Below are 26,969 nucleotides of genomic sequence, written 5' to 3'. Positions count from 1 at the left end.
GAAAGATTGATGGTCCGTCATTTAGCCCTAGCCTTTTCAAAAACTCTGAAACAGAGTCTCCCTCTCATTCCAGATCTTCAAGCTGTTATTTAATAGTGTTCAAAGAGAGAAAGTAAAAATTTCTAGAATGTAAACATTGAAAGTTAAAATTCAAAATACATTATTTTCAGTAAAAATGGAGTGGTTTAGCCTATCCAGAGTTTTTCTTGGGCCTTCTGTGTTGTTTATTTGTTTGGTTTAGCTTGGTGTCTGCAGTTCGTTATTGTTCCTTTTTCTAAAACAGTTTTACTTAGTAGTTCCTGGCTTTTTAATGTTGTTTAAATGGATTGGCAGGTGTTTGTCATACCCCACGATTCTTTCATTGTGTTCATGCAAAGGTTGTCTCTTGCTCCCTTTTTCTTTTATCACTACTATACATGTTCCCTCTTGTGTGCTCTTGCTGTTCTTGTTTGCCCTTATATGCCTTGTATTTTACTCAGTTCACTGTTCTGGGTGGGAAGTCTGCCCACTCCTGTGCAACAGAAGGCCTTTGCGTTCTGGCAGCTGTGGTCCAAGAAGGGCAATTCTGTGGTGCTAGAGTGTGTGTACTCTTGTGTGGAAGCTAAATACTAGTGAGCAGGGATGGAAAAAAGGCTTCTTCCACAGCTGCCTTTTTGAATGCAAGTAGTCAAATTTGCGGATATGCAGCTTTCCTCTGCCCACTTCTGTGATCCTCTTTTCTATATTCTTGAAAATCAGTTTGGCAACTTTTTAATGAGTACCTTTCTCCCAGGGTTGAAGAACAATGATATATGGAAGATCTGGAATACTAAACAGAGCTGTCTGAGTTTGTTCACTTTGGTCCCCTGTGGCTGAATTCAAAGTATGACTCAGTTACTCTTATCTTGGTATGATTAATACTCTCCTTCCCCAATGGCTAAGGAGAAGTAAGGATTTTAGTTTTGATACCTCCTCATCTGACTATACTATTTTAGTGGAATTGAGGAGTCAGCAAAAGGAAGGAAGGATGACTTCTATAAATTGAAACAAACCATCAACACCTAGTGTTGGAGAAAGGAGCTTCTGCTTTTAAAATGTCAAGGCAAGGAAACGTGGCTATCCTTCCCAATCACAAGCCTCCTTTCCAAGTTTGGTCTTTACTTTCATCTGTTACAAACGGTATCTCTCTGCTCTGTGGAATATGCAGTATTTGCTCCAGATCTTTGGTGTTCATAATTTCTGCAATTATACAAACCTAAGATGGCACAGAACATAGACTAAGGTGGTAAGGGAGGTCACACTGCAATCCTTTGGCATTTTGTTTTGTCAGTTTTTTGTGGGGGTGTGTTTTGGGGAGTTCGCATAAAAACAAGCAAACAAACTACTGTTTTATCTCAGACAGCTGTGTAAGAATTAGCAACAAATCTTTATGGGGTTTTGTGGTGATATCTTGCTTTGGGTTCTGTATTGGGCTGTGTGCCTACATCTTGATATATATGTATGTCAGTGAAGAATTTCAAGAGTAAAATTTAGGCAAATGAGTTATGATAGTTTATACACTGTAGTGGTGGTAATTTAGATGCTTGCTAGATTTAGGAAATCACTGTGAACATCCAAAACTTTTTTGTGTGTATTTCGTGGACGCAGAGGTGGTGGTGGTTTTGATGGCATTCTAAAGCCATAATTTTACAACTGTGCTCTTACATCTTTGGGTACTGGCCTCCTGTGAAGAGTACTGAACTTAAACAGTTGTGTTGAATTTGATGCACTTTGAAATGGTGGCCCTAATAATAGTCATGAGCTTGAGACTCTCTCTTATTCCATTGAAAGTAGGTACAGCTGCCGCACGGAAAGAAATAATCAGAAACAAAATTCGTGCAATTGGCAAGATGGCAAGAGTCTTCTCTGTTCTCAGGTACTTGCATGACTTCTGCATTCCTAAGACCCCTCTTACGTGTATTAGGAAAATGTCTCCATTCCAGAATAATGGACGGCAAACATTTTTCAGGGAGATCATCGTGCATCAGCAACTTGTTTGGCATATTGATGCACCCCATTGATGCTGGTATATTTGGTTAAAGAATAATTTTTAAGTTACTTTTGAGAAATGTTTCAAGAAATTAGAGAACGAGATATTTGTCCAGGCATTAACTATGTGTGTTGGAAAGACAATACTAAAATAGAGAGATTGAAATCAAGGATGTAATGGAGGAGGTCAGGACTGAACTTGAAAATTTCTGGCATGTCAGAAAGTTTAGGTCTAGGGGGTTTTTGTTTGTTTTCAGCCTTTTAAAAACACCATTTTCTTGTACCTGTCTAGATCTAGAGATTTCACAACAACATTTACTCTAAATTTATAATTTTCCAGAGATCATTGTTGTTCAAATGGGGATAGTTTTTTAAATTGTTATTTTCTGAAGCATAGACTCTGAACAAAATTATGGAATGTTGTGTGGCACTGAGATATGCTCAGTACCTTATGAGGCATTCAGTGCTAATTACAAAGTTAATGAGCCTGCTTGTGAATATTACTCAGAATTTGGTTCACAAGTAATCAGTATTTATGGGAAAGACTGTTGTGGAATAGAAATAGTTTCCCCTTTCTACTTGCTTGCATTTGGATTTGCATTCAGTCTTGACACGCATAAAGCACAGCAAAAACAGGCCGTCCCTCTCCCCGTCCCTTATTTTACTCTGATGCAAGTTTTCACAAGCGGATATTTAAGGTTTTGTTACTGTTTTTTCTCACACCAGGGAGGAGAGCGAAAGTGTGCTGACACTCAAGGGTTTGACTCCCACTGGAATGTTACCTAGTGGAGTGTTGGCTGGAGGACGACAGACCCTGCAAAGTGGTAATGATGTTATGCAACTTGCTGTGCCTCAGATGGACTGGGGCACATCTCACTCTTTTGCTAACACTACACATAATGCATGCAGGGAATTTCTTATGCTTTTCAGTTCTTGTCTTAGCGGCTGATACGAACATAGTGTTATGTGTTAATCAGGCAATGTGAAATGGATACTTAACCAGGGTATAAAACTAAAAGCAAGTGAGTTCAGCGGTATCAGGCTACATTTTTCAGACTTTGAGTTTCCTTAGTTTACAATTTTTCAGGTGGTGCAAGATGCCTGAAGTGGGGTGACCTTATAGTTGTGATATGGAGACACAGATCATTACAGATACAAAAATGGCAATGTAGTTTTGCATCATTACTTGTCTGCTTTCATTAAAATGGTTTTATTATGGATGTGTTAGTACCTTCATTGACAATGTCCAATACTTGTGGATACTAATATTACAAACAGCTACAAGCTGCAGGGTTCCATATTACACTCCACTGATAGATTGAAATGTGCTGCGTTTTGTACCCTGGTAATTAATGCCAAAGTTTGTTCTCTATGTTGTTTGTCAAATGTTCTATGTATAACTGACCTCCCTGGATTGTCCTTGTAACATGCTGTTTCCTTCCTCTGCAGATGTAGCTGCTTTCTTAGATCTGTCTGTCTCTCTCTAGGTATAGATGTATGTCTGTATAAGTGTTAAAATTAAACCACTATCCCAGACACTTGTCTGTCTCTTGATGTAGAAGCAATATTGTAGCACCTTGTTTTTGAGGTTTGCTGCATTTGCTGCTGCACATTGTCTGTGCATTTTGAACAATAATGTACTTGAAAAATACTCAGTAATTGTTATAAAATCAGTTGAGAATAAAGGGATTGAATTTAAAACTTGTAAATAAATCAGAATAAAAGGGTGTTATTAAGTGTGCATATATATATTTTTTTTGGCATGAAAATAAAAAGAACTCTATACAAAATACACCTGTAATCTGGCTCATTGAATATTTTGTAAAAGGTTTTTCTTCTTTTTTTTAGTTTGTTGAATCATTGGATCGTATTTTTCACAAGGCCCATAAATGATTAACTAGGCTTAGGGAGAATGCTGTGAGCTTGTACCAAATGTATTAAAAGCATGAAGTCCAGCTTTCTGTTCACAGTGGTGGGTAACTAAAATATGCCAGTCTGAAACTGGACTTCATATCACCAGCGCTCTTAACATAAATTATTCACAGACTTTCAGTTTTATACTTAGAAAATATAAAACTGTTGTGTGGGACCACTGAATTTTATAACTATCGAAAGATTGTGATCTATGAACACCACTTTTTTACACAATCTATTTTGCAAGAGTAGCTGCTTTTCTCATTTTGTGATTTCGGCTGTTCATCTGAATACTTTCATATTTTCTATGTAGTTTTTTAAAACCTTTCACTACGTCTTCTATTAAACTGTCAAAGCTGTTTTTTCATAGCTTTGAAACATGAATGTCACAGTTTAAGTCATTTTTCAGTGGACATATAATGTCTACAAGTAAGTTTATATGTCCGGTGTGTGTATGTGATTGTTTTGTGAATGTCTATAACAAGAAATGGTGTATGTTTCCTAATCCATCCAACTATTCCAAAAAGTCCATGTTCTAGTTTTAATTTTCATTGTTTAATACGATACTTTGTTATGCTTAAAAAAATGAGTCTGCATTCCTCTCACTCATTTAGCAGATTTTTATCCATGTTGCATTACAAATATCAGAGAGGATCAAACTGACTAGAAAATTTTTTTAACATAAAACGTATGTCTTTCTACATTACTGAAAATGTGGGACATTTGGAAAGTATGCAGAAAGCGTTTGGGATTTTTGTGGATGTTTTTTTTCTTCTCGACTAGAACTTTTGATGGCAATATTCCTCGATTCCCTAAACTAATATACCTCATTTGTTTTAGTCACATTGATTGTTCAAAATAACTTGTGGCAATGGTTAGTTCTTCTTAAATTGCAGTAACTTTTTACTGATACTTAGTTTCAGTCTTAAAAAAGAAGTTTTCTAATTATTATGCCCAGTTGTGAAGCTAGAATTAAGCCAAAAATAAAAGAAAATGTCACTAATTGACACTTTTCTAAACCATCATATTATCACTAAAGTCATATTCTTGGCAAAAACACGGTCACCAATAGTACAGTAGGATTTCTTACTGCAAATAGTTACTTTTTGCAGTATATCGTTCTGTCTTGATCAGTATACTATCAATAATTTAAACTAGTCTAGATTTGGGGAAATAAAAAACCATAATATTAACTGTACAATTTTTTTTCTATTCTTTTATTTGCTTGAAAATCCACAAAGCTGACCAGTCTGTCCTGGATTTGCCAGGTTTTAGTCTTACCGAGTGCTAATTCCTGGATGGCACATTGAGAAAAGGTCTAGCTGTGCTGGTTGCTATGAAATCTGTAGGAAGCTTCTGATTGTATCGACATCTGATTGTATCTCCAAATCTCTTTAGAGAGCAGGGCTGCAGTATGTTTTATCAGGGCAGATACAGATATCTATGTAAGTCACCACTAATGGCATGCATATGCTTGTTACAGTTCATAACGTCAGTAACGTATTCTGTGCTAGATCCTAGCAAAGACCACTCCTGTTCCAGGCGTGTGTTCAGCCACATCCGCCACCCTCTGTGAGACACTGGCTGCGCTCAGAGGAGAGAAGCTTGTTGGCGTTGACATAATGCAGAGTAGGGCACCAAACACATCGGTCCGTTAAATACAACTCGTTTATGGACAACACTCAAACAGTTGCTTACTGCAAAACAGAGCAGTCTTGAGGGCAAAATACAAATTCTAACTGTAGTGAAAGGGTTAAACAAAGACAAGTCAGTTAAAGAGAGTTTGGGGAAAAAAGTGCAAAACTACATCCTATGGAGGAAACTACATCCCCCCCTCCAAAACATACGGAAGTATTTTTGAAAAATGAATCATAGGTTATTTTTAGGTAGCTTTAATGTACTAGGATAAAAAAAGACTTCGGGAAATCACGTAACTAAGTTTAGAAACTATGTAAGTTTCTAAATTTTTTTAATGTCAATTTATGGGGTTTATTATTTATGTTGCATGCGTTATAGTAGCTCTAATATTAAGGGCCACATTCTTTAAAGTAGCATTTCCTAGTGATTTATGCCGTGAATTGAATCCAACAAAATTATTTTCCAAATTGAGTCAACATTTGTTTTAAAAAAAAAACAAACTAAAACCTAAAGATTTATTCAGCAACATGTTGAACACAAGCCAAAATTAAGAATAGTAAGTACTTCCCTGGAAATAGTTTAACTCACCAAATACTTCTTCTCTGTCATTGCTGCGCTTGCTGTTAGTCAGAGGGGCAGTGAGATGGTTTTTTGGTTTTATTTTGAAAGTTGCAAGGATTTTACATCAGCTCTGTCCCTGAAGTAAAGCAGGGGGAGAGCTGAAACTGGGGATGGAAATGCCATTAAACCTTGATTCTTAAAATTGCTCTCAAGGGGAGAATTTTCTGTGCAAAGGCTTCAGGACTACCTGTTCTGTTCGTATGATACAGTATTTATTTGAGGTTTATCAGGGTTTACAAAGAATAGTTTTAATTTAGATGTACCTGCAAAAGAGAATCCAACAAAACTGCATTCCAAATTGAGTCTTTACAGTGTGGTTTTTTCCAAGACCTTGTATTTTCCAGTCAGTTTGTTCTTTTATGTCAAGTTAAAACCTAAATTTTTTCTGTGATGTATATTCCGAGTTCTTTTTGGAATAATAGTACTACAAGTAGAGTGAACTAGGAGTAAATTTTGAACTTTGTGTTTATGACCAAGCTACATAATTTACAGAGAATCAATATTCGTGATCTTTTCAGGAAAAGATTGAAAACAAAGACTTCACAGGTAACAGGAAATGGTGGAAAGAGGTGGTTTTTTTACCTAGCTTTGTATTTGTATGGCAAATTGATTGTAGTATGAAAGTATGTATTTGGTGACTTTCTAAAATAATTCTTAAACTACTTAATTTCTACAATTTGAGGAAGTGTCTTTCCCTTAATGTAAATATAAATAACCATCCATTCAGCTGGCTTTTTGATTTAACTCTGGGATTGCCCTTGTCTCTAAATTTTCCTGTAGGAAATCTTTTTTTTTTTTTCTTTTTGGTACTGTGGCCTCTGCAGTATATAAAAATTAAAATGCTGCATTATCCTGAAGTATTCCACATTACTTTAGTAGCAGTTCATGCAAGTATCTGGTTTTATTTATTTTTTTAGAGTATCTATCTCAGTGGAAATTACAATTTTATGCAACAGTGAGGTTAAGGCATAGTGTAGGCAGCTGATACCTAACAACATAGTGTGGACAACTGAGTCGTGTCTTGTTTCTGTTGGATAGGAAATTAGAAGTAATAACCTTAATTCACTTTAAATAATTCTATTCTGATCTAATGCCACGGTCTCTTCCCCCACATTTGCATGAGTACTCTGCAGTGGGTTTTGTTGTTAGCAATGTGTATCAAGCACTACACGAGTAGGTTTACCACTGTGTGTGCTATTTTTTGTTCATATTTCTGAAATTCTGGCACTGGGGGCATGGCACATAGCAGAGGAGGTAAAAAGTTGTTACCGTTATTGAAACGTAGCTGCAGTTTAGGTCGTAGTTGCCAAGTGGTTTCTTTAGCAAGTCTGCCCTAATAGAAAGTTATTTTGCTTTTGATATCCTAAAAACCTTATGTTAAAGCTTTGACTTCTAGAGCTAAAACTATTGGGAAAGGTCTTACACCTAAGAAACTACAGCAGCTGTCATGGTTATGTAGTTTGAAAGACAACTAGTAAGCTCGATTTTTGCGTATTCACATTAATTCACCCACCAAGACTATGTTAAATGCAGACCTCTTCCTGCTGCAGACCTTGCTGTTGATTCAGCCAAACAATTTACAGGACTTTGTCAATATGACTTGCTGGATTTGTCTTCTGTGGTATAAATTTCACAGTTCAGTTCTCAGAGATACCCCTTTTAGCTTAAAATATGGTGAGAAATTGAAGTACTAGTTAAACTTCAGGGAGCTAAACCTAAAGAGAAAAGTAATTCCTTATCAGAACACTGCTAGTTTTGTTTTTATAGCGTACTTCCTGGTAATTTAATAAAGCTCACTAATGCATTTTAATCTTCAGAAATAGTAGTCTCAAATAGATTTTTAGTATGTTTTTTAAAAAACTGTACCACAATTTTAATGTAATTTGAAATTTTCTGTTGCTGTCTGAACCCCAAAAACAGTAACAAAAATCTTTTAGAAATGTTAATAACAGTTAATAGCATCAGTTAATTAGTGTTGCTCTGATATACTTCTAGTTGACAAGTGTGTTAGTTAAAGTTTAGGAGACATTTCACTTCAACTTAAAAAAGCCCCAAAACCTTAATAATAATTTTAACTAACTGTAGTCCGATCTGGCGTAGCGTACTATATTAAATTGATCATTGCCTTTTCTGCTGTGCGATATTACACTCTTCATCTTTCTCATTCATTTTGCATGCATCTGCTCACTTCTGTACAGCCACTGTAGAGGCAATTGAGGCTGAAAAAGGTATGATCAGAGTCTTTGCCATTGGCAGAGATCTGTGGTGTCTGGGAGGGAATTCAAAAGTACTCTGTGTGGGCGTGTTTTACTTTCAACTTGCACAAGCAGAGATGAATCAACCGCACTGATTCATCCCTTTTACATGTAACATTCATTTCTGGCTTTAGGATGATGATTATCTTTAATATCTTAGGGAAATCCTTGGGGGGTGGGGAGGTCGGTCTTTTGTTTGTTTGTTTGTTTTTACAAAATAAGCAGTAGGTTTTTGTATAATAGCATGTTGTGATACGTGGTGTTGTCTTTTAAAATGGTAGTGTTCAGTGGTTGTTGTTTTTTTTTCTGCATTCAACTGCGAGGTTTTGTTTGATTGCGGGGGGTGATATGTGGAAGGAGGGTTGTTTATGCATGCCTTTTCTCATAAAATCTATTCTAATGGCTTTGAATATATTTTTAAAACTTTCCATAACACATCTGGTACTGCAAGACATATAAATGTAATGGGTTTTTCCTATAGATTTTGAAATGTATTTTGTCGATCAAATTTATTCCCAGTATATACGCCAGCTTGCCAGTATGAGGCATATTAATTTCCGTGGATTATCAGTGCTTCTGTGCTAAATAAGTTCTATACACATCCTTTGTTAGTGGAATCGAGCAAAATGCCTCAAATTATTTGGTGTTCAGAGTATTTGACTTCAGACTGTTGTCTTTTCAGAGAGTCTTTAATTTCCTCTTGCTCAGTATTCAGTGAAGTGAATGACAAACAGCATAGCAGTCGAGAGAGCTGCTTTCAGGGTTTTTCAGATTTGGTTGCAAAGCACCATTTAATGACTGTATTCTTTTTTTTTTTAATTAAGGAAGTAAGATCTCCAAAAATATAAACAAGTGCCATATTCTGTTCTCACACACACGTGCAAGAGGTCCCGTTGTTGTGAGTGGAAAGCTGTACTTAAATCTCCAAAGAATTATTTCATCCCAGAGATTTCAGTCTTATGTGGTCAGCCATTCTCAGGTGTAAATTCAACTACAGACCCCATTCATTAAAATAATCTGTAGCAAAATAATACCTATTTTCTGTACTTACTTTAAATACGTTTGTATTTAAATTACACCATTGTTTAACCATGGTGCTAACTCAGTGATTGTGGTTGTGTCCATTTCCATCACCCACATGATTAGCACAGAACGTGAACCACATCCCGCAGTTTTGCCTGCATGAAAACTGCAGGATCAGGCCATGGATGCGTATGCAGGATGTGAGCGTACTACTACTTTTGTAACTCTTTGCTGCTTTGCCTCCACCGCACTTGCTGCGCTGCTTAGATCTTACTGACATTCCACCGAGGAGAAGGGGGATGTCGAGATAAGCCTGACGCACTGGGCAGCAAAAGCAGTTGGTGTTGATAGCTGGCCACGCCAGGGACGTGCAGAAGCAATCAAGTGGGCTTAAACCCCTTGATTCCTACTTGCAGAATATTTGCCATACCTTGTTCTTTCTGTTACGAGCTGAACTCGTGATTGCCGTTGAACGTTTCAGGAAAGCAGGTTAGAAAAGCTTTTACTAATACCGATGCAGAGCCATGAGTTTCTTTGGCTGATTTCTTACCTGTTTTTAAACATCATTTGTTAGAAAAAAGTGTATGCTTTCAACTTATTTTTCCATTACTGACATATCAAATTTGCATTTTGTTAAGCAATACGAGGATTCTCTCCGCAACATAAAATCTGCAGTTTTGAAGAGGCAAAAGGTTTGGATAGGATCAATGAGAGAATGCCACCAAGAAAAGATGCTCTTCAGCAAGACGGTGTTAATACTATAAACACAACCAATGCCAATGGAAACAATGGAACTGGCAACAACAACGCACAGTGACCACGCACGTCAGCTCCTGGTTTACGCACTCGTGTCTTGCCTGAGAATTCCTACGTTACTGCTTTTTGATGTGACAACAGACGAGATGGCCAGGGGGATCGCTTGAAGTGACCGCTTACTAGGAGGTGGAAAACCATCTACCTTGATCCCGCTGAAGAAAGACCATCGCGCTTTTGAGACAACAGCCCCTCTCTTTACGTGGTGACCCCACCTCCTGGGAGCGCGTGCCTCGCCCATTTACACCAAGCCCATCGCTGGCTGCTGAAGCTTCAGAAGAGATCTGGGGAAAGAACCGGGCTGTTATCACTAAAGCACATCTAGACTAGCATCCTGCGCTCATTGTTGTCAACACTTTTGAGTTTACAGATGGGATTTTTCTTTCAGTAGAGGTAGTTTGTTTGGTTTTTTAAATCAGACTTTCGAATACAACCCTAAGAGCTAACTATTTATTAATGGACATCAGTTTCATGAAATGTCTTTAAAACGATAGATTAGAATGGTCTTAAAGTGTCTGAGGCTGCAAAAACTGTATTTTAAAGAGACGGGAGAAAACGCCAAAAAAAAAAATCTCAGTTGGTCATTCTGTAAAATGCTGACCTCAGGTTTACTCCTTAGATGTTGCTAATTCTATATTGTATTCACTGTATTTTTTAGTTACAGCTTATCGGAAGATTTCTATGTAGGAATGTTTATTACTTGAACACAGATTTAAAAAAATATTTAATTCAGAAACTTTTTTGCCCAGCTTTTTCAAGACTCTTCCCCACCTTGAATTTTAAAAAAAAGAATTATTATATATAATAATTTTAAAAGTAAGAAAAATATGGAAGTGTTAATTTTAAGGTACTTTTAATTGAACTTTGTACATTGTTTAAGTAAATTTTGATTCATATCAAGTCTGTAAAGCTTGGCATTGTACTTCGTGTATGCATGTTTTCATTTGGCAGATATTTAATATATAGACCTATGATGTATATCTATAGGTTACCTAGATGTTATGGGTACTTTTAGTTTATCGTGAGTATTACGGTTGCATAAATAGCTAATAATCACTGGGCTGAATGGCTGCAAGCTTTTTGTTATTTTTAGATCTGTAAAGGAAACCGAAACTGTACCGGACATACCTTTGTTTAGGCAAAGCAGCACGCAAGCAATCGCTCTGTTCAACCGCTACGGCGCTAGTGGAAGTGTACACTTGGGACTGCATGTATCTGGGTATCTACGGGACTGCTTGGTTACAGTAAACATTGGAGCCCTCTGCTGAGTTGTTCACAAGTAACGGACTGTACTGATTGCCACTGTACCTTGTTATATATTTGGACTTTTGCTACATGTCCTCCTCATCCCCTGGAACACAACTTGAAACTTATGTCACCAGAGCTCATCACTCCCCCCCCACCACCACCCTTTTTTTTTGGTTTGCCATAAAGTACAATCCGTACATACCCCTAAGTTGGAAATTTTATGCATGTTCTGAACTATTCAAGTATTTTATAAACAGTAGCACACAATAAATTCTGTGCATGGGCTGCGGCTCCTATCATTGTGTACTGGTTTTATTTAGCATATGTAGGTCTGATAGGACCTTGAAAATTGTTTAGAAATAGTCTTCAAAATTTAAGCTATTGGAAGAATAGCCTGAAAGGTTAGATGGATCTCACAGAGAACTAGTGGAATGTAAATGCCATTTAATTTAAATGTTATCCCTGCCTCTTTTTTTTTTCTTTTGAGTTCTCTCATGAATAAAATACCAGGTGTTCTCTGTCTGCTAAACTGGGCATCCATTGTTGGTTTGTACAAGCTCGTGACACCAGGGTTGGTGGATTCTAGAAAGGCTGTGAAGAATAGCTGCGTTTTGTGTGCTTAACTGAACATTCAAGACTAGTGAAGCACGTTGTGGCTGGGCAGAGGGCGAGGGCAGACTGTTGGGCAGTCAGTAGTGGACACGTGATTTAGTCTTTTTGGTATATTCTGAAATACTCTTTTTGAAGTAAGGAGACGCTGCTGAACAGGATGGGGATTAAGGTAAAAGTGGCACACTGATGCTAACAGAGGTTTAATGTTTGATTTTACTTTATTGCAGATGCATTCTAATTGGAAACTTCTCAGAGTCTGAATGCAGAAGATGAAGTTTAAAAATGGTGAGTTTGGGGGGTGTTTTTGAAGCACCCTCATCCTCGTGAGCTGTGCAGTCTGTGTATGATGTCGTATTAGTGCAGAACAAATGCGTGTTACTAAGTATGACTGGAATTTCACATGATGAACATTATGATGGTACCTTCCTCCTTGTAAGCGCTAGCGGAAAATTTCTCATCCGCGCAAGACAGTATTTTTCATTATTTGGTGCTCAGATCTTAGTCGCCATTAGCGTTCTGACCCACTGGAGTTGCCTACAAGGAGAAAATGCAGATGCAGTCCGTCAGGACGACCTCCTTGTAATTGGAGGGAACCGGTTCCAATGCTCCTGTGGCAGGAAGTGCCCAGCTGCAACAACGCTTCCTGGAGGATTCCCTTGCGGTATCTGTTGTCCGTAGTAGTTTTTGCCAGATATGAAGGCAGATCTGCCCAAGAAGTTTTCCTTTACTGCAGCTGATGACCTGATTTCTCCTCTCATGCTGCATGTCTCCTGTCATCCTTTATGCCAGGTCAGGTAACAGGATTATGCTTCTGGGTTTTCTTTGTTTGGAAAGTACGTTCTCATTTTTTGCTGCTGTGTTTCTGCAAGGTGGAGTCTGGAGCTGTCTGTAATTCGTGTATTGTTGGGGAGAAGACATTATATCCTCCCTCCCAGAAAACTGTAAGTAGTTTGCGTTGCTCGTTTTAAGGAGGGGGGGGTGGGGGGTGAAGTCTGTGTGTCCTTAGTCTGTTGTTGGGTAGAGAGAAGGGTTGGAAATAGCTCTGTCAGCCACAGGATACAGGCAGCAAAAGCTGAGAGACACGTATTTGGTTCCTGGTTTGAGTTGGAGCAGTCAGCGCTTCCCCGTCCAGGTCTCAGCTGACACCGTGCGGGTCCCAGGGAAAAGGCCACTTCTTCCCTGAACTGCTGGATTAAACCATCATCTGTGGTGCTCCACTCTGCAGGGCCCCAGCGGGGAGGAGGAGTTCTCACAGGAGGGCTGGGAGTTCTGACTGTTCTGAGAAGTGTAAACGCATTTTAGTGAAGCTGAGAAGCCAAAGTACAGAACATGCCTGAGTAAGGTTTGGGGAGGCTTATTTTAAAACAGGGACTTGGGCTGTTGAGAAACTTGCTGCCACCTGGTGAGCCAAAGCAGGAAGACCAGCCTAGCTCACAGAGCCTCCCTACGTTCAGTTAATGGCAAACGGGCAGCTTCAGCAACCAGCATCATACGTGGCGTCAAACAATAGCTTTCCTTCCAAAGCTCACTAAATTCAAATCTGAAATGGAAAACTTGCTGTATCTGCTGAACTGAGAAGAAGATGATTGGCCTCTTCTGCAAAACAACACATGGTTGGGATTGGGGCTGCTTTTCTCTTAGGAAGAAGTAGGTCTCTCCCTGTTTGAGTCTGAACACCTTTTGAGAGAGCAGTCTCATAAACAGTTTTCTTTTTCCTAAGGTTTCATCTTGAAATGCTGTTACATTAGTTACATGTAAAAAATAGGTGTTTTCAGAGGCAGTATAGACAGTATCTGTTCATTCTTTCCTTGCCGCCTTTTTGCTACAATGGGCCTTGTTACCAATTGTTACCCATGGAACAATTACTCGTTACTAGCCTGTAATGCAGATAGCTTCTTGCCATAAAACAGGTGGCTGTCCCTAGGGCACAGAACTCTGTACAAGCCGGACAACCACTCTGCTTTGAATGACCAGTTAAGCGGTGGGGATGTTTCACACACACAAAAAGATGTAGATGCACTACTATGCTTTAATTATTGAACACCAAGCTTCTGCACTCGTAAGGATGTTTGCTCGAGAGCAAAGAAACAGAACCAAAGCTTCTAAGACTCGTGGTCAAGCTTGGAAAGCTGTTGACAGCCATTTATGACAGTGGCTACTCGCACCAGAGATGACCAAAGTAATGCAGAGTGGAATGTCCTCTAGCCCCCCAAATCAACTTCTGTCTCTTGTTGACATTTGCATTATTTAATCTGACCCCAGAATTTGAATCTGATCTGTATTTCTGAGTTTAATGTCAGAAAAAGTTTAAAGTCAGATGTAGGTTGCAGAACATTTATGTAAGTGAAACACTTGAGCTTTTGAGGCATGGTAAACTTGGTATCTGTGCTTGGTTTGCAAAGACCTTCGTGCACGTGCTGTGTAGCAGTGAAAGGTCTGCCATGTTGGAATCAACTCTCCCGGCCCCACCTGGTCTTGTGTGAGGGATAACAGAAACAGGGGTTTGCTGTTTGTGTGAGCGTGCCCTGCAATGCAGTCGTCATTTGATAGTGTTGCTTAAGCATGTTAGGAAAGACATTGCTAACTGCTGGACTTGAAGCTTCTGTACATTTATGGCTGGTGGTCTGTGGCTTTCTACAAAACCAGATGTGCTTTTCAGAGCTGTTCTTTTTCGGTCCTTTGGAAAGATGCACGTAGCCATTCATATTGTCCGGGTCACAACCGCTTCCAGTTTGGATTTATACGTGTTTTGCAGTATTGCAGCACTGCTCAGTCCTTCGCTGTATCAGTCACTCCTTTACAAGGAGATACTCCAGCATTAGATGGGAGATAATTTCTCCTTTCCATGGGTGACTTAATGGTAACTAATTTAAGAAATTAAATGGGGGGGGACAGTCAGATTCTGTCAAGGTCCTTAGACTGTCAGTGTGATGTGACTTGCCCGTTTTTCAACATTACAACAGAAAGACATTAGAGCATGGGGGCTGGGGGGTGTAAAACGCTTTACAGCACAGCCTCGGGGTTTTTTGTCATCCACAGTTAGCTCAGCAGTTAAGTTTAGGTATGTCAAGAAAGTTGTTGAGTGCTGAAGATCCACCAAGAAAACGTGATCGCATGGGAGTCTGTCAGAAGGGAGGTGGTTTTGTCAGTGTCAAAAGGACTAAGGCTTGGGGCTAATAGACAAGATAGATCTTTTATTATACAATAAGGAATATCACGTGCTGTAAATTAAGGCGACTGTAAGTGCAACAAGCTTAATGAATCACCAAGAAGGCATATTTGATTATACAAAGTTTAAAATTATTCTTTTACACACAAGGTTAGTCGTGTTTGCGTAAAGCATGTAACATGTCTTTCAGTTTGTTTTTAAAAAAGAAAACAAACAACCAGACAATCCTCTTCTATTGACCAACAATTGCCAGCAGCAAACGCCGGTAATCACCGCTTGTGTCACTTGCTATCATTGTAGCCAAAGTCTTCTGGTACATTTGTGTGAACATCTGTTTAATTTGCACAAGGTCAATCTATGCAAAGGGGAGGGAGGAAAAAAAGGCACGAAACTTAAAACACAGTGTATGATTTTAACTCCTAGACAGCCACCCCCATCTCCTCCCTCACCGACTACAGAGATGTGCAACTGATAAACTCTGCACACCTTACAAGCCAGCTGGTCCCTCTAAGGACAGAGGAGCAGCTCCTAAAGCAGAGTCCAGCAGCTAGTCCTCGCTCTGTTAGGACTGTACTATCCTAACTCTTAACAGCTGAACCTTCAAACTTGAGGTGCTTATCTGTTGCATGGGCAGGCAACCTCAGCTAAGGAGGAAGCCAAGCAGCACTGCTTCTAGCCAGAGGTAACTGAGTGACTCTACAAGAGCTGGCTTTGGAACGAGTGAACGTGTTCGTGTACGTTTGAACCCCACAAAAGCTTCATTGCAATATGTGATTTCTCCAGCTATGGACGAAGGACAAAGTGAAAAGCCTTGCACCTTCTAGTGGAAGTGTCCCTCCCCACGGCAGGGAGGTCAGAACTACGTGGTCTTTAGGGGCCCTTCCAACCCAACCCATTCCATGATGAGAAGCTGCTTAGGGGAGGTAGCTTCCCACTACGTGTGACATTTACAGAGGAGAAAGTTTCTTACCTCACTGCGAGTGACTATAATTCTAATGAGAGTAGAATCATCTGTGCCAGCTCCTTTCATAGAATGATAAAGTCTTTCTGCAAAAAAGGCTGGGCGGTTCAAAGCACACTGCACTGCAATAAAGCATATTTGTGGTGTTAGCTCCAGTGTTGTGTGCCGTACAGCAGCACCCGGCAGGATCAGTGCTGGATTCCTGCGAATGATAAAGTCTTTCTGCAAAAAAGGCTGGGCGGTTCAAAGCACACTGCACTGCAATAAAGCATATTTGTGGTGTTAGCTCCAGTGTTGTGTGCCGTACAGCAGCACCCGGCAGGATCAGTGCTGGAGTCCTGCTGTCGGTATCGGTGAAGATCCAGTTACAGTTAGTAACTGTAACTGCACAGTTAGTGGATTACAGAACCTGTTGTGTTTAGTTCATGCTGACCAAATGAGTTACTCCTTCACAAGAAAAGTTATTAAGTTAATAAGCACTTCTTTAGAAGAGCTTTTCAAAGCCGTCTGAAACCTTAATTCTCAAATAGGTAACTGAAAAACAGTTCTTCTGCTGGATAGCTGGTACTAGGATACAGGGTATTTTAGTCATGTTCCATTGCTGGAATCTCAGTAACAAAAGTATGACTGTAAAGAGTTCTCACTCTAGTAGTTACGGAATGGATCTTGGTTCAGTTGATGAACCTTTATTCTGTTTCACGGTTCTCAGAGCTGAATTTTGCCGATAAAACTCTTCAGCAGAATGTAATCTGGGGAGTTTTAACTTACCCGATAGAGCTACAGAAACGCTGTCATTTTGGTGAGCACTGGTGGGCCCGGTGGCTGCAGATTTACCAGTAAATCACACTGGTTCTCCTATCAGCAAAGTGTGCTCAGTGTGAACCACGTTACTGCCGTAAGCCAGAGGGAAAAACAGGTCTGTTTTGCTGAAGTGTTGCTTAGCAAATGCTGACCTTTTGGGGGTAGGTGGTGGTGGGGAAGCGGAGTGGACAGGGATCTGTGCCTGAAGTTGGTTCATGTTGGTTCTGAGATCATGTGTGGGTGTCTCAGCCGTCCCTGCTGAGGTGCCACACAAGCAGGGTCACGGCTCTGTTACTGTGAACTCAGGTAATTTTGCAAAGCTCTGAAAAACACAACTACAAGCACTAAGCAGTGACCCTTGTTTCTGTGTAGTTGCCTTCCCAGAGAAGTGACAAATACATCCTATGTAGCCTTTCCTTGTTTTGAACGGATCTCTGCATGGTGGATGCTTGTTTTCTCCAGTTAACTGTGAAGTGAATAATTTGAATAATTTAAGTTACTTTTGTGCTAGCACAGTCTCAGATTGTGTGTTCATTTGCGTATGGCTGGTGTTGAATTGGATTCTTTTTCAATTACATTTAGGTTTAATTCCAAAGGGATAAAGGGGAGGGAAGAACTTAAGACTTACAAATAGTCTTCAAACCACGTTCCACGTTTCCAGAAAATTCTCGGTCAATGCTGCTTAATAAGTCACGATTAGCAATCTACAAACAAATGAGATTAATATGTGGATAATGAAGTGTAGGAACAACTGGAACCTTAATTTAAAACACACTGACCAAGCTCATGGGAAATCAGTGAAGAACTCCTACCCTGGAGTATGCCTCAACTGTTGCTTTCAGTTGGGGAAAACTTCTGCTTGCCAGAATCATATTAAAGCAAGATTCATCAGTCCCGAGTCTTCCTTCACCTGCTTGGTACAGACGCTGAGCATCCTCCTGAGCTTTTTGATAATCCACAGTTTGATTCTCATCTCGATTACCCTAAAAGCAAAGACAACAGATGTCAGATGAAATCACACAGAGAAGGTTATGCTGTAACTGCTGGCAGTGGAGACGCCAAGCATGTACCTCCAGAGCTGGAAGCAGCGAGAGTAATACCAGTTCGAAACACAGTACACTGCTTTAAACTGCTCTCTGGCTTAGTATTTCTGACAGGCAACAAACACAGAAGTGGCCCAGAACCTTGGGCAGGTTGCAGGGCACGGTTTAAACTGCAGATAGACTAGACTCAGATAATTTCAGCCCTGCGTGCCATCTCATAGTTCTCATTAAGTACTTTACTAATCCTCTGTTTAACTTAATAATGTAAACTTTGTCTTGATTTGTTTGTTTCTAGGCTTCAAGTTGAAAAGAATCTTCCCAAACAAACTCATGAATTATATTACTGAATATGGACACCTAAAATATCTCATATTTTATTTAGAATTTGCTAATTTCAAGTGAGAATGTCTCCAGAAAGCACTTACTATAGTTATAATATGTCAGTAGGGCTTATATGGTATTATATGTGCCTTGGTTTCCTTTTTTTTTTTTTTTTTGCTGCCCAGTGCACGGGTGGACACTGGCTGAGTCAGCTGAATACGTGCTCTCAAATGCTACATGTCTGTAGTGGTTAATACAATATTTAAATGATGTGGCTGTCAGTTACTGTAAACTACTGGATTTATCACAATAAAAATCAGCAGCACGAGCTTCTCAAGCTTTGCTTTCTTGTGGATTTTGACTTTTTAATCCAAATACCTAAGTGGGTAGCTGAACTCTCACAAAGGTAGAGGCAAATGAGATCGAGAAGTGTCACAGAAATTCTAACAGCAAATAGGCAGATTGATCAGGGAAGTGTCAAAAGTTGCATTAGTACATACTTCCTCTTAAACACAGGTAACTACTAGTTACTGTTCTTCAACACAAAAAGAGCCCTAGTAAATGACGGGATAAGCAACAGTGGTGCCTTCCGAATTGTGGTAAAGGGAAGGAAGACTATGGTGTCACTTGGGAGGTAGGTTTTGCCTTGTGGTACCCCTTAGCTTGTTCGTAGGGTTTCTCACAGGTATTCCACATACCATAAAGGTCATTCTATCAGCCACATTTTGCTTTAGCAGCAGTGTGGAGCACTGCTTTACAGTACCACTTCCTGATCTCATCTGCACAATGAAGTATTTACACGCAAGTTCTTGGAGATGAATACAGGGTGTTGAAGTAGGTCACAGAATTCATCACAGATCTGTAGATAGGCAGTATCTCTTCCTTAAGGAAGGACTGTGAAATGTTGTATCTTGTCACCAGGGAATAAACTAATGGCCCAGAGCTAATTTATTAAAAACCTTACTCTTGCTAAGCATACCGAGGCTGTTTATGGAGCCTTTATGATTACATGCATCGAAGTCAGGCTGTGTACACCATTATCTTACCAAAATTAAAGCTCACCTGGCACATAGATATAAGTAATCGTTCAAAGTGTCCTGAAGTGTCCGCTCTGATGTCATGTTCAATGTCCCTTCCAAATTCTGACTTATAGCAGTTCACTATGTCTCGTATTTCCTGGTTTGTCCTTGTGCAAAGGATCTCAATCAGCACTCTCTCCTGAGTGCCTGCTCCCTGTAGGCAGAGGAAGAGAGGGCGTAACTACAAAGCGCTACCTATCCAGTTTCCTTCAACTGTGAAATTAAGCAGTTGTCTGTTATTTCAAACTTAGTACAATCACACTGTGAAGAACAGCATCCTTGCAGTAGGAAAGCACCGGGTATTCTGTATACTTAAAATGGAATGAAGATGCCTCAAAACATTCGAGTCTGCACCAGTTCAAAAAAATACCCCAAAACTATACATCCACAACAGTGACATCAGCCAAAGTTAACTGGAAAATGGTTTAGGAAGGAAATGCTTTGGCAGCCTTAATCTGGAAACATACTGGAGAAAGGTAGAGCCTTATGATAACCATTAAAGCCAAAGATACACACGTAAATTCTGTTTTGGTCAGCGTAGGACCGTGTTCCCTATTCCAAATGTGGCCACTTCCTCAATGTGGAGCACCAGCAGGAACTTCTCATACATGCTTCCCTCAGAATAAAAATTAACTGTGAGTTCTATGTAACACGAGAACTTACTGGCACGGTCACCTCTGTTCAGGCAAGGATTAGATAGGAGTGCATCTATGTGAGGTTTCTAGGCAATGTTACATTACAGATTTTTTTAAAGGGTCAGGAGTAGCTCTTGCCTCCACTAAAGCCAGATCTTCATTTAAGCTCCACAGGCTTTAGAAGGTTTGCATTCACACATGGGCTGAGCTGCTCATTTCCAGTATCAGCCACCTGCTAGCTGCTGCAGCTCAAACAAGAAAGAGATACTTAAACAATCAAGTTAGAACTTCAAACCAACTAGCTCACCTAGTCTCTGATGCAGGCTTAATACTTGAACACAGACACCCACCCACCTTAATTAAAGTATTTTTCCACTGTTGTCCTTTTAGAGAAAAAAAGAATAATCCAAAAATATCTTTCATTAACAATGGTTGGTTCCTAGGAAGGAGCAGTACAGACTGTTTTAACAGCACCCTGGCTCTCTAGGTTCTAGCCAAGATTATCACCAAGTGGCAGAGAACACAGGTCTGTCTCCTGCATTTCACCCTCTGCAGGACGGACAGCTGCTCTGAACTGGCTAATCCTGCCAAAATTGGCTGGAACTGGGAGACACAGAAGAAGAGAATTTAAGGTCCACAGCCCCAAAACTTGTCTGCTGCTACAGGACTTTTCAACAGCGTAGGGATCAGGTATTGTCGTAGCTGAGCATTTTAAGATGGTTTTGACCTATTTTATTCACAGGAAAACCATACCTTCATTGCGTGACGTAAGCTCCAGGCATCATAGTAGGTGCTTGGCATGAAGAGTGCTAGAATCAATTCTTCCACATTTCCACTTAACTCAGACTTCAGATCTTTAATTAAATCCTGCTCAATTTTAAACACAAAAAGGGCTTTGCAGAGTGTTAGCCATGTAGATTATATACTGAAAAAAGATCAAACTAGAACGTACTTCTGTGACTGATTTCTACCTTTGTGCTGGTTTTCCTGTAAAGCTTTGTTTTATTTCTTATAAACAACCTCCCTCTGTCCAAAACCTTGACAGCTCAGCTTTTCTCCATTATTTCCTCACTAAAAATTAAAACGTAGTCAGGTCCTGAAAAATGCCACTTCTATAAATTTTCACTTTAAATTGCAAAAACAGCAGAGGGAAGAAATTAAATTATCTCGACCTTTTATTGCCTAACCAACCCTCAATGACTTGCTCACAGAAAACCAGATTTCAGTGCTGGTTTGTGTGCATAAAAAAACCCAGTAGTTTCAGACACTAATGTAAGGACAGTTTAAGCTTGATTATTTTCTATCTATCAAGCACTACAAAAGCAAAGAAGCTTCTTGTTTGGTCAGGGACAGAGCCAGCCCCCAACCTTCCCCCACACCTGCTTCTGCCAGGTATCAGGACAACACCATGTTAACTAGCAGATGTCCCCCAGTACACAAGGAATGTGACCAAAAGAAGTGCGTTTAAAAAACACCCAAACCCATCCCCAAGACTAAAATGCAATCTGGCCGTTAAAGCAGCTGCTGGAAGTTTGGGTTTGATTCAAGAACTGATTTGAATCAAAACTGATTCAAAGAACTATTGAACGTACCTTGCCATACATCGTCTTGAAAGCTGCCTTGATTTTTTGCCTTTGATCGTTGGAGCGGTTAGCAACAACATTTATGATAGCCTGCTCATCAGTTCCTTGTAAACAGAAGAGCAATTTCATGTGAGAACTCCCCATAATCCCTCCCAGACTGTGCATTTTATTATCTTGCATTTGGGCATCGTTACGTAATAAATGACTACCACTTCACTCTACCAAATTTTCTATGTAATGTTGTCTAACAAATTGCACAAGCCATTCTGGAAAAAATGACTTTTGAAAAGCTGGGGGAGAAAAAAAATATATGGTTAAAGAAAAATTGAAGATCAGGACAAAATGGCATTAAGACGACAGCGCAATAGAAATTTAAGCTTCTGTTGCTTACTTACCAAACCCCTTCATAGCTTTCCGCAGAATTTCTGCGTCCCTTCCAGCATCAAAGTTTGGAGCAGCTTGAATTGTGCCCTGGGTACTCTGAACCATTGCTGCAGGCTGAAAATAAAGTCACGCATAACTAGCTATCCTGCCCAATGAAAATTCCAATTCAAATCACAGCTTTGGAACCAGTACTCCAGAGGGAGCTGTCCGTTAGTTCCCCCTTTTTTCTCCAAGAATCAGGGTAACATTTAGCTGGATTGAACAGCTTTGGCCAAAGCGATGCTTTTACCCAGCATTAAGATCTCCTTAATTAGTGCGTATACACGGGTACAGGTTATGATTTTGTTCAGGTTGTACTCTGAGTGTAGCTGGGAACTCTTGATGCAGAGCATGCTGTAAATTGTTGGGAACCAGTTTTAAAAACATTAAACCTACAGAAGCCACGTAAGATTGATTATAGAAGAGGATACAGCACATACCGGACCAGGCATTGGTGATGGTGCTACTGTAAAGAAATTAAAGAACAAGATAAAAGGAATTAATTAGGTCTCTTCCTATTATGTAAATAAATACATGAAAATAAAGACATTTATACCTACCACTACACAAAATCTGTTTCCTAAGCAATGGTACCTATCATGACTAGTAACTGAACTTCTCACCCTCGGGAATGGTGGGAAGAAGCAATCTGACGCGTTCTGCTACATACACTAGCAAGGCAATTCTAAAAAGCTAAAAATGTTAAATTTTCTGGTGCTGTGGAAACTACAAGGATCTCTCCGTATTAACTACTGCTATCTTTGGCAAAATGCAAGGTAGCCCATGCAAATGAAGAATGTGAGTCCCGTGCTCTCTTTTAAAGTCGTATTATACACTTTAAAATGTCTACCATATGAACGATAAATACTAAGAATTCACTAGTGCAAAAAAGAGCTGAAGGAATTTCATTTAGTGACCAAAAAACACTGCGAATACAAAAACTACAACTACTTTTTTTTACTGGAATTTTATTTTTATCTATAACAGACATGTACAATTTTAACAGCAGCTTAGTTGTTACTACAGGTAACAAAGCAATCATTAAAACAAAGTTTTGCTGCTCTGAATTTCTTGCAAACACAACTGACACATTCCAGGACAAAAATCATCTTGATGGCAACAAAGCATTAAAAACACCGCACGGTTCTTTTAAACAATTGTGTGTGTTCTCCTTCCCACCTCCCCAGCTACGCCAGGGATCACCACGAACACACGGATCTAAAAGATGCACTTCTTTTGAGTTCAGCAGAACAGCTCATTGAATGTGTTTCACAGTCCTCATCAGACACCCACACATTGAAGAAGGATAAGCACCTAAGCCACATCATGACCATTACCCACTGACAGCCACCCCGCCCGAACGCAGCACCTACAGAGATGGTTCCCATCGGCCCTTCAGTGGTCTTGTCAGGAAGGGTGGTAGGGGATGTGCAGCATACAAACCTCAACAGCCAGAAGTGACAAAGGTAAGGGACTGATCTGTTACTAACTGTCCTGGGATCTCTTAGTTTAACCTTGGATGCTTAACGTTTCTGATAGGTGACATACCTGGAATTTGCGCTGGTCCACCTCCAGCATAGCTCTGGGCAGGAGGCTGCGGAAACGCACCAAAGCCAGGGCCAGCAGGAGGTACGCCAAACCCAGGGCCTGTAGGAGCTAGGAGAAGAAAGACTTCAGTACACCTACTGGTTTTACTTCTCACACAACACGAGGCAGGGTATTGAGCAGAGCTACACAAGAGACCAATTTCGCTCTGTCTGTGCAGCAGCCCAAACCCATCAAGGCCCTGCCATCAGCATGCCGGTATTTACTGCTAGACAGCGACCTGGCGGCCTGCCTACGCTCCGCTCCACTGCTGCCAAAATGATTGCTGAACAAGGCTGCTTTTCTTTACTACTTCTCGCAAGCACAGGGAATGGTTACAGCAGAAACCACTCCCCAGGGGTGCTTTAACAAAGAATCTTACCTCCAGGATAAGGTGGCATTCCTCCAGCCTGGGGAGCTCCAGGGTAGGCCCCAGGGGCAGGGAAGCCCCCTGGGGCGGGATACCCTGCTGCCCCTGAATACCCAGCACTTGGTGGTCCAGCAGGATAGGTCCCTCCTCCTGCTGGAGGGTATACTCCAGGAACGGAGGGGTAGGAGTACTGACCGGCCGGCGGATAAACAGACTCTTGTCCTGTCGGCTGAAACACAAAAGTGGAATGTCTGTGCCCCTGCTAACAGAACATTAGAGTAAAAACTCTCAAGCTACCAAAATGTCCATATGTCCATAACATGAATTAGATCATTAGCTTCAGCACTTGAAGCAGCAGCAGCAGCAGAATTCCTGAAGCCTGGATGGGGGCCTCCTGGTTGTGTTTTTGAATGCATCCCCCGTGTTGACACAGAACCAGAGAGTGCTGCAGGGTGGAAGGCACCTCTGGAAGGCCTCTGGTCCCATCCACCTTCAAAGCAGAGCCAGCTTCAGACTTAGGTGAGGTCATGCAAGGCCTTGTCACATTTTCATTATCTCCAAGGAACAGCGAATCCACAGCCTCTTTGGACCCCTCTTCTAGTGCCTGACTACTCTCATGGTGAAAAATATTTTCCTCAAATCAAATTACAAATACAACCTGTGGTTGTTGTCAGCTGCCCTGTCACTATGTACCTCTGACAAGAGTCTGGCTCTAATGTCCCTATCACTTCTTCTTTCGTAGCAAAAGACTGAACAGGTCTCCACTTAGCCTTCTCTTCTCCTGGACAGCCCTCCCTGGACATCTTCCTGTTTGTCCATGTCTGTCTTGTACTGGGAGGCCACAACTAGACTCAGTATTCCAGATGTGGCCTTATGAGCACTGAGCACAGAGGAACAATAACTCCCCTTGACCAGCTGGCCTCACTCTTGCTAAAGCCTAGTATGTCACTAGCCTCCCTCCCTGGGACACATACTGCTGAGCCACGTTTCACTTGTCAACCACCAGGGCCCGTGGTCCTTTACTGGAAAGCTGCCACTTCTATCCCGCATAAATAACAGGTGAGCTCAGCTAGGCTTGCTCGCTATGAATCATTAGGAGCTCACCTCCTGTTTTCATAGGACTTCTAAGAGCTTAGTATCCTTGAAACTTCTGCCTCTCTTGCAAAAGCAGCATTTTCAAATCTTACATGGTGAGAACTTTTAAGAGGTGATTTTTTTTCCCCCATTTCCTTTGAAATCTGGGTTATAAAGCATGGACGCTCAATGACAAAATCTGGACCACTGAGTCACACTCAAGACCTATTACAGGTTTTAAATAAAAAGAACAAGTCCAACATCTACATGCCTTTGTTTTGCTAAGTGTATGACTTACCAGTCATACCACAAAGGTTGCTATTAGCATTAACATACAATCAAAATATTTACTTGAATGACCAGGATCTCTAAAGGAAAACCTTGTAAGTTAAAAGTCAGATACTTAATCTTAAAAATCAGGTATCTAAAGTCATCTTCATAATGAAGCATAACATTTGGACTCATTAGTCGCTTGGGAATCATCTTTACCAACTAGCTTTAGAAATATGAGTCACACATTACATAGAGTACACACTCATTCTTGAGCCCAGAAACCAGAAATAAACTACAAAGCAGTAAAGTCTAGCTCAGTTGTTCTCCTCAGGTTTGGTTGCCTCAAGATTTCTACCCCCAGATTACTGTTCCCAGGCTATATAAAATTCTCTTCCCCAGTGGTACAGTCTAACCTTTCAACAAAAGATTTTAATGGAACTTAGATTCACAAATCCAAAATTCAGATCCTCAAAAGCCCTGCTCAGATAACTATCACTACTGCAGAAGAAAATAATTTCACATTGATTTCTGGCACTGGTTATGACTTTGGGCATCAGAGACAAGGAAACCTGTAATAGCTGGTATCAAATCTAACAGGTCTTTTGCATTGAAGTTGGCTATATTTCAGATGCTAGTGAAGAAACAAATACTCAGATGCAGTTAAATTACCGTGACAATCATGAGGGTTCAACTGAACCTTGAGGCGGGGAAAGAAATCCTGGAGTTAAGAAAGTCTGGTTTCTAGCATGTTCGTCTTCAGTTTGACTGACTTCAGTGTTTCAGAGGGAGTAAGAGTAAATTGTAAAGGAAAAAAATTGGAAAATTTATTCCATGTATTTATATACATTGCATGTATTTACAGCTTTCCAGTATCTTAATGGGATCCAGGCTGAGCTCCATGCCTAAGTCTAGTTCTCTACTACATAAACACAGACCATACAGAATTCCCACAATTACAGAATGTCCTGGTTTGAGCTAGAACAGAACTAATTCTGCTCAGTGGTTTGACTTTGCAGCTCAGTCTCTGCTAAGTCACTGCACTGTCTGAAGTTAACGGCGTATTTCTGCAGACAGGGTCTGCTTCTGGAAGTGACAACACTTGGTGTTCACAGTTAACACCAGGAATTGGTGTGCAGAAAGGCTCTGGCTTGTACTTGCTGCCGTGCAGACCAAGGTCACTGCTGAATCCTGTGTCCCACAGTGGGGGTGCAGTAAGATAGAGGCTGCTCCTGCGGGGAGGAGCGGACAGGACGGGTGACCCTACACTGACCTACAAGGTGTTCCATTCCACAGACGTCGTGTTCAGTATAAAGCGGGGGGATCACAAGGGTCAACTCTCTTCTTCAGTGGTCAGTGTCCGAGGAGGACTCTGTCCGTTCTGCCTTTGATCCCAATCCGTGCATTCCTGAATCCAGATCCAGAATCCTGCTCCTGCATCAGGTTCCCATCTGCCGAGTCCAGTCTGGGATCTCCCCAGTGCCTGCCCACAGCATCAGTGGTGATGGTGATGTGATTGCAATCG

The 26,969-nt window shown here is 40.5% G+C and overlaps 2 protein-coding genes across 7 annotated transcripts in view; one reads left to right on the top strand and one right to left on the bottom strand.

The window, feature by feature from the left end:
- The window catches only part of PPP3CB (protein phosphatase 3, catalytic subunit, beta isozyme), a 28,808-nt gene extending 16,993 nt beyond the window's left edge, over positions 1–11,815 (top strand). The window contains exons 10-14 of one of the 6 annotated variants that reach the window (XM_010140763.1): positions 55–81; positions 1,819–1,894; positions 2,734–2,831; positions 8,379–8,408; positions 10,097–11,815. In XM_010140763.1, the coding sequence (XP_010139065.1) occupies positions 55–81; positions 1,819–1,894; positions 2,734–2,831; positions 8,379–8,408; positions 10,097–10,275 (410 nt within the window). In that variant the 3' untranslated portion in view covers positions 10,276–11,815. Of the gene's footprint in view, positions 1–54; positions 82–1,809; positions 1,895–2,733; positions 2,832–8,378; positions 8,409–10,096 lie in introns of all 6 variants that reach the window. The other 5 variants (XM_010140759.1, XM_010140758.1, XM_010140760.1 and 2 more) reach the window with 5 other exon arrangements.
- A 3,483-nt stretch (positions 11,816–15,298) lies between these two features.
- The window catches only part of ANXA7 (annexin A7), a 13,011-nt gene continuing 1,340 nt past the window's right edge, over positions 15,299–26,969 (bottom strand). The window contains 10 exon segments of the mRNA XM_010140757.1: positions 15,299–15,655; positions 16,271–16,383; positions 17,691–17,766; positions 17,875–18,045; positions 19,489–19,659; positions 20,894–21,007; positions 21,733–21,827; positions 22,119–22,252; positions 23,622–23,802; positions 24,113–24,329. Of these exon segments, the coding sequence (XP_010139059.1) occupies positions 15,533–15,655; positions 16,271–16,383; positions 17,691–17,766; positions 17,875–18,045; positions 19,489–19,659; positions 20,894–21,007; positions 21,733–21,827; positions 22,119–22,252; positions 23,622–23,802; positions 24,113–24,329 (1,395 nt within the window). The 3' untranslated portion in view covers positions 15,299–15,532.

Source organism: Buceros rhinoceros, unplaced genomic scaffold, assembly GCF_000710305.1.
Source record: "Buceros rhinoceros silvestris isolate BGI_N320 unplaced genomic scaffold, ASM71030v1 scaffold19117, whole genome shotgun sequence".
In the NCBI taxonomy this organism is placed as follows: domain Eukaryota; kingdom Metazoa; phylum Chordata; class Aves; order Bucerotiformes; family Bucerotidae; genus Buceros; species Buceros rhinoceros.
The sequence above is the reverse complement of the archived record's forward strand: the minus strand, read 5'-3'. Positions and strand labels throughout refer to the sequence as shown.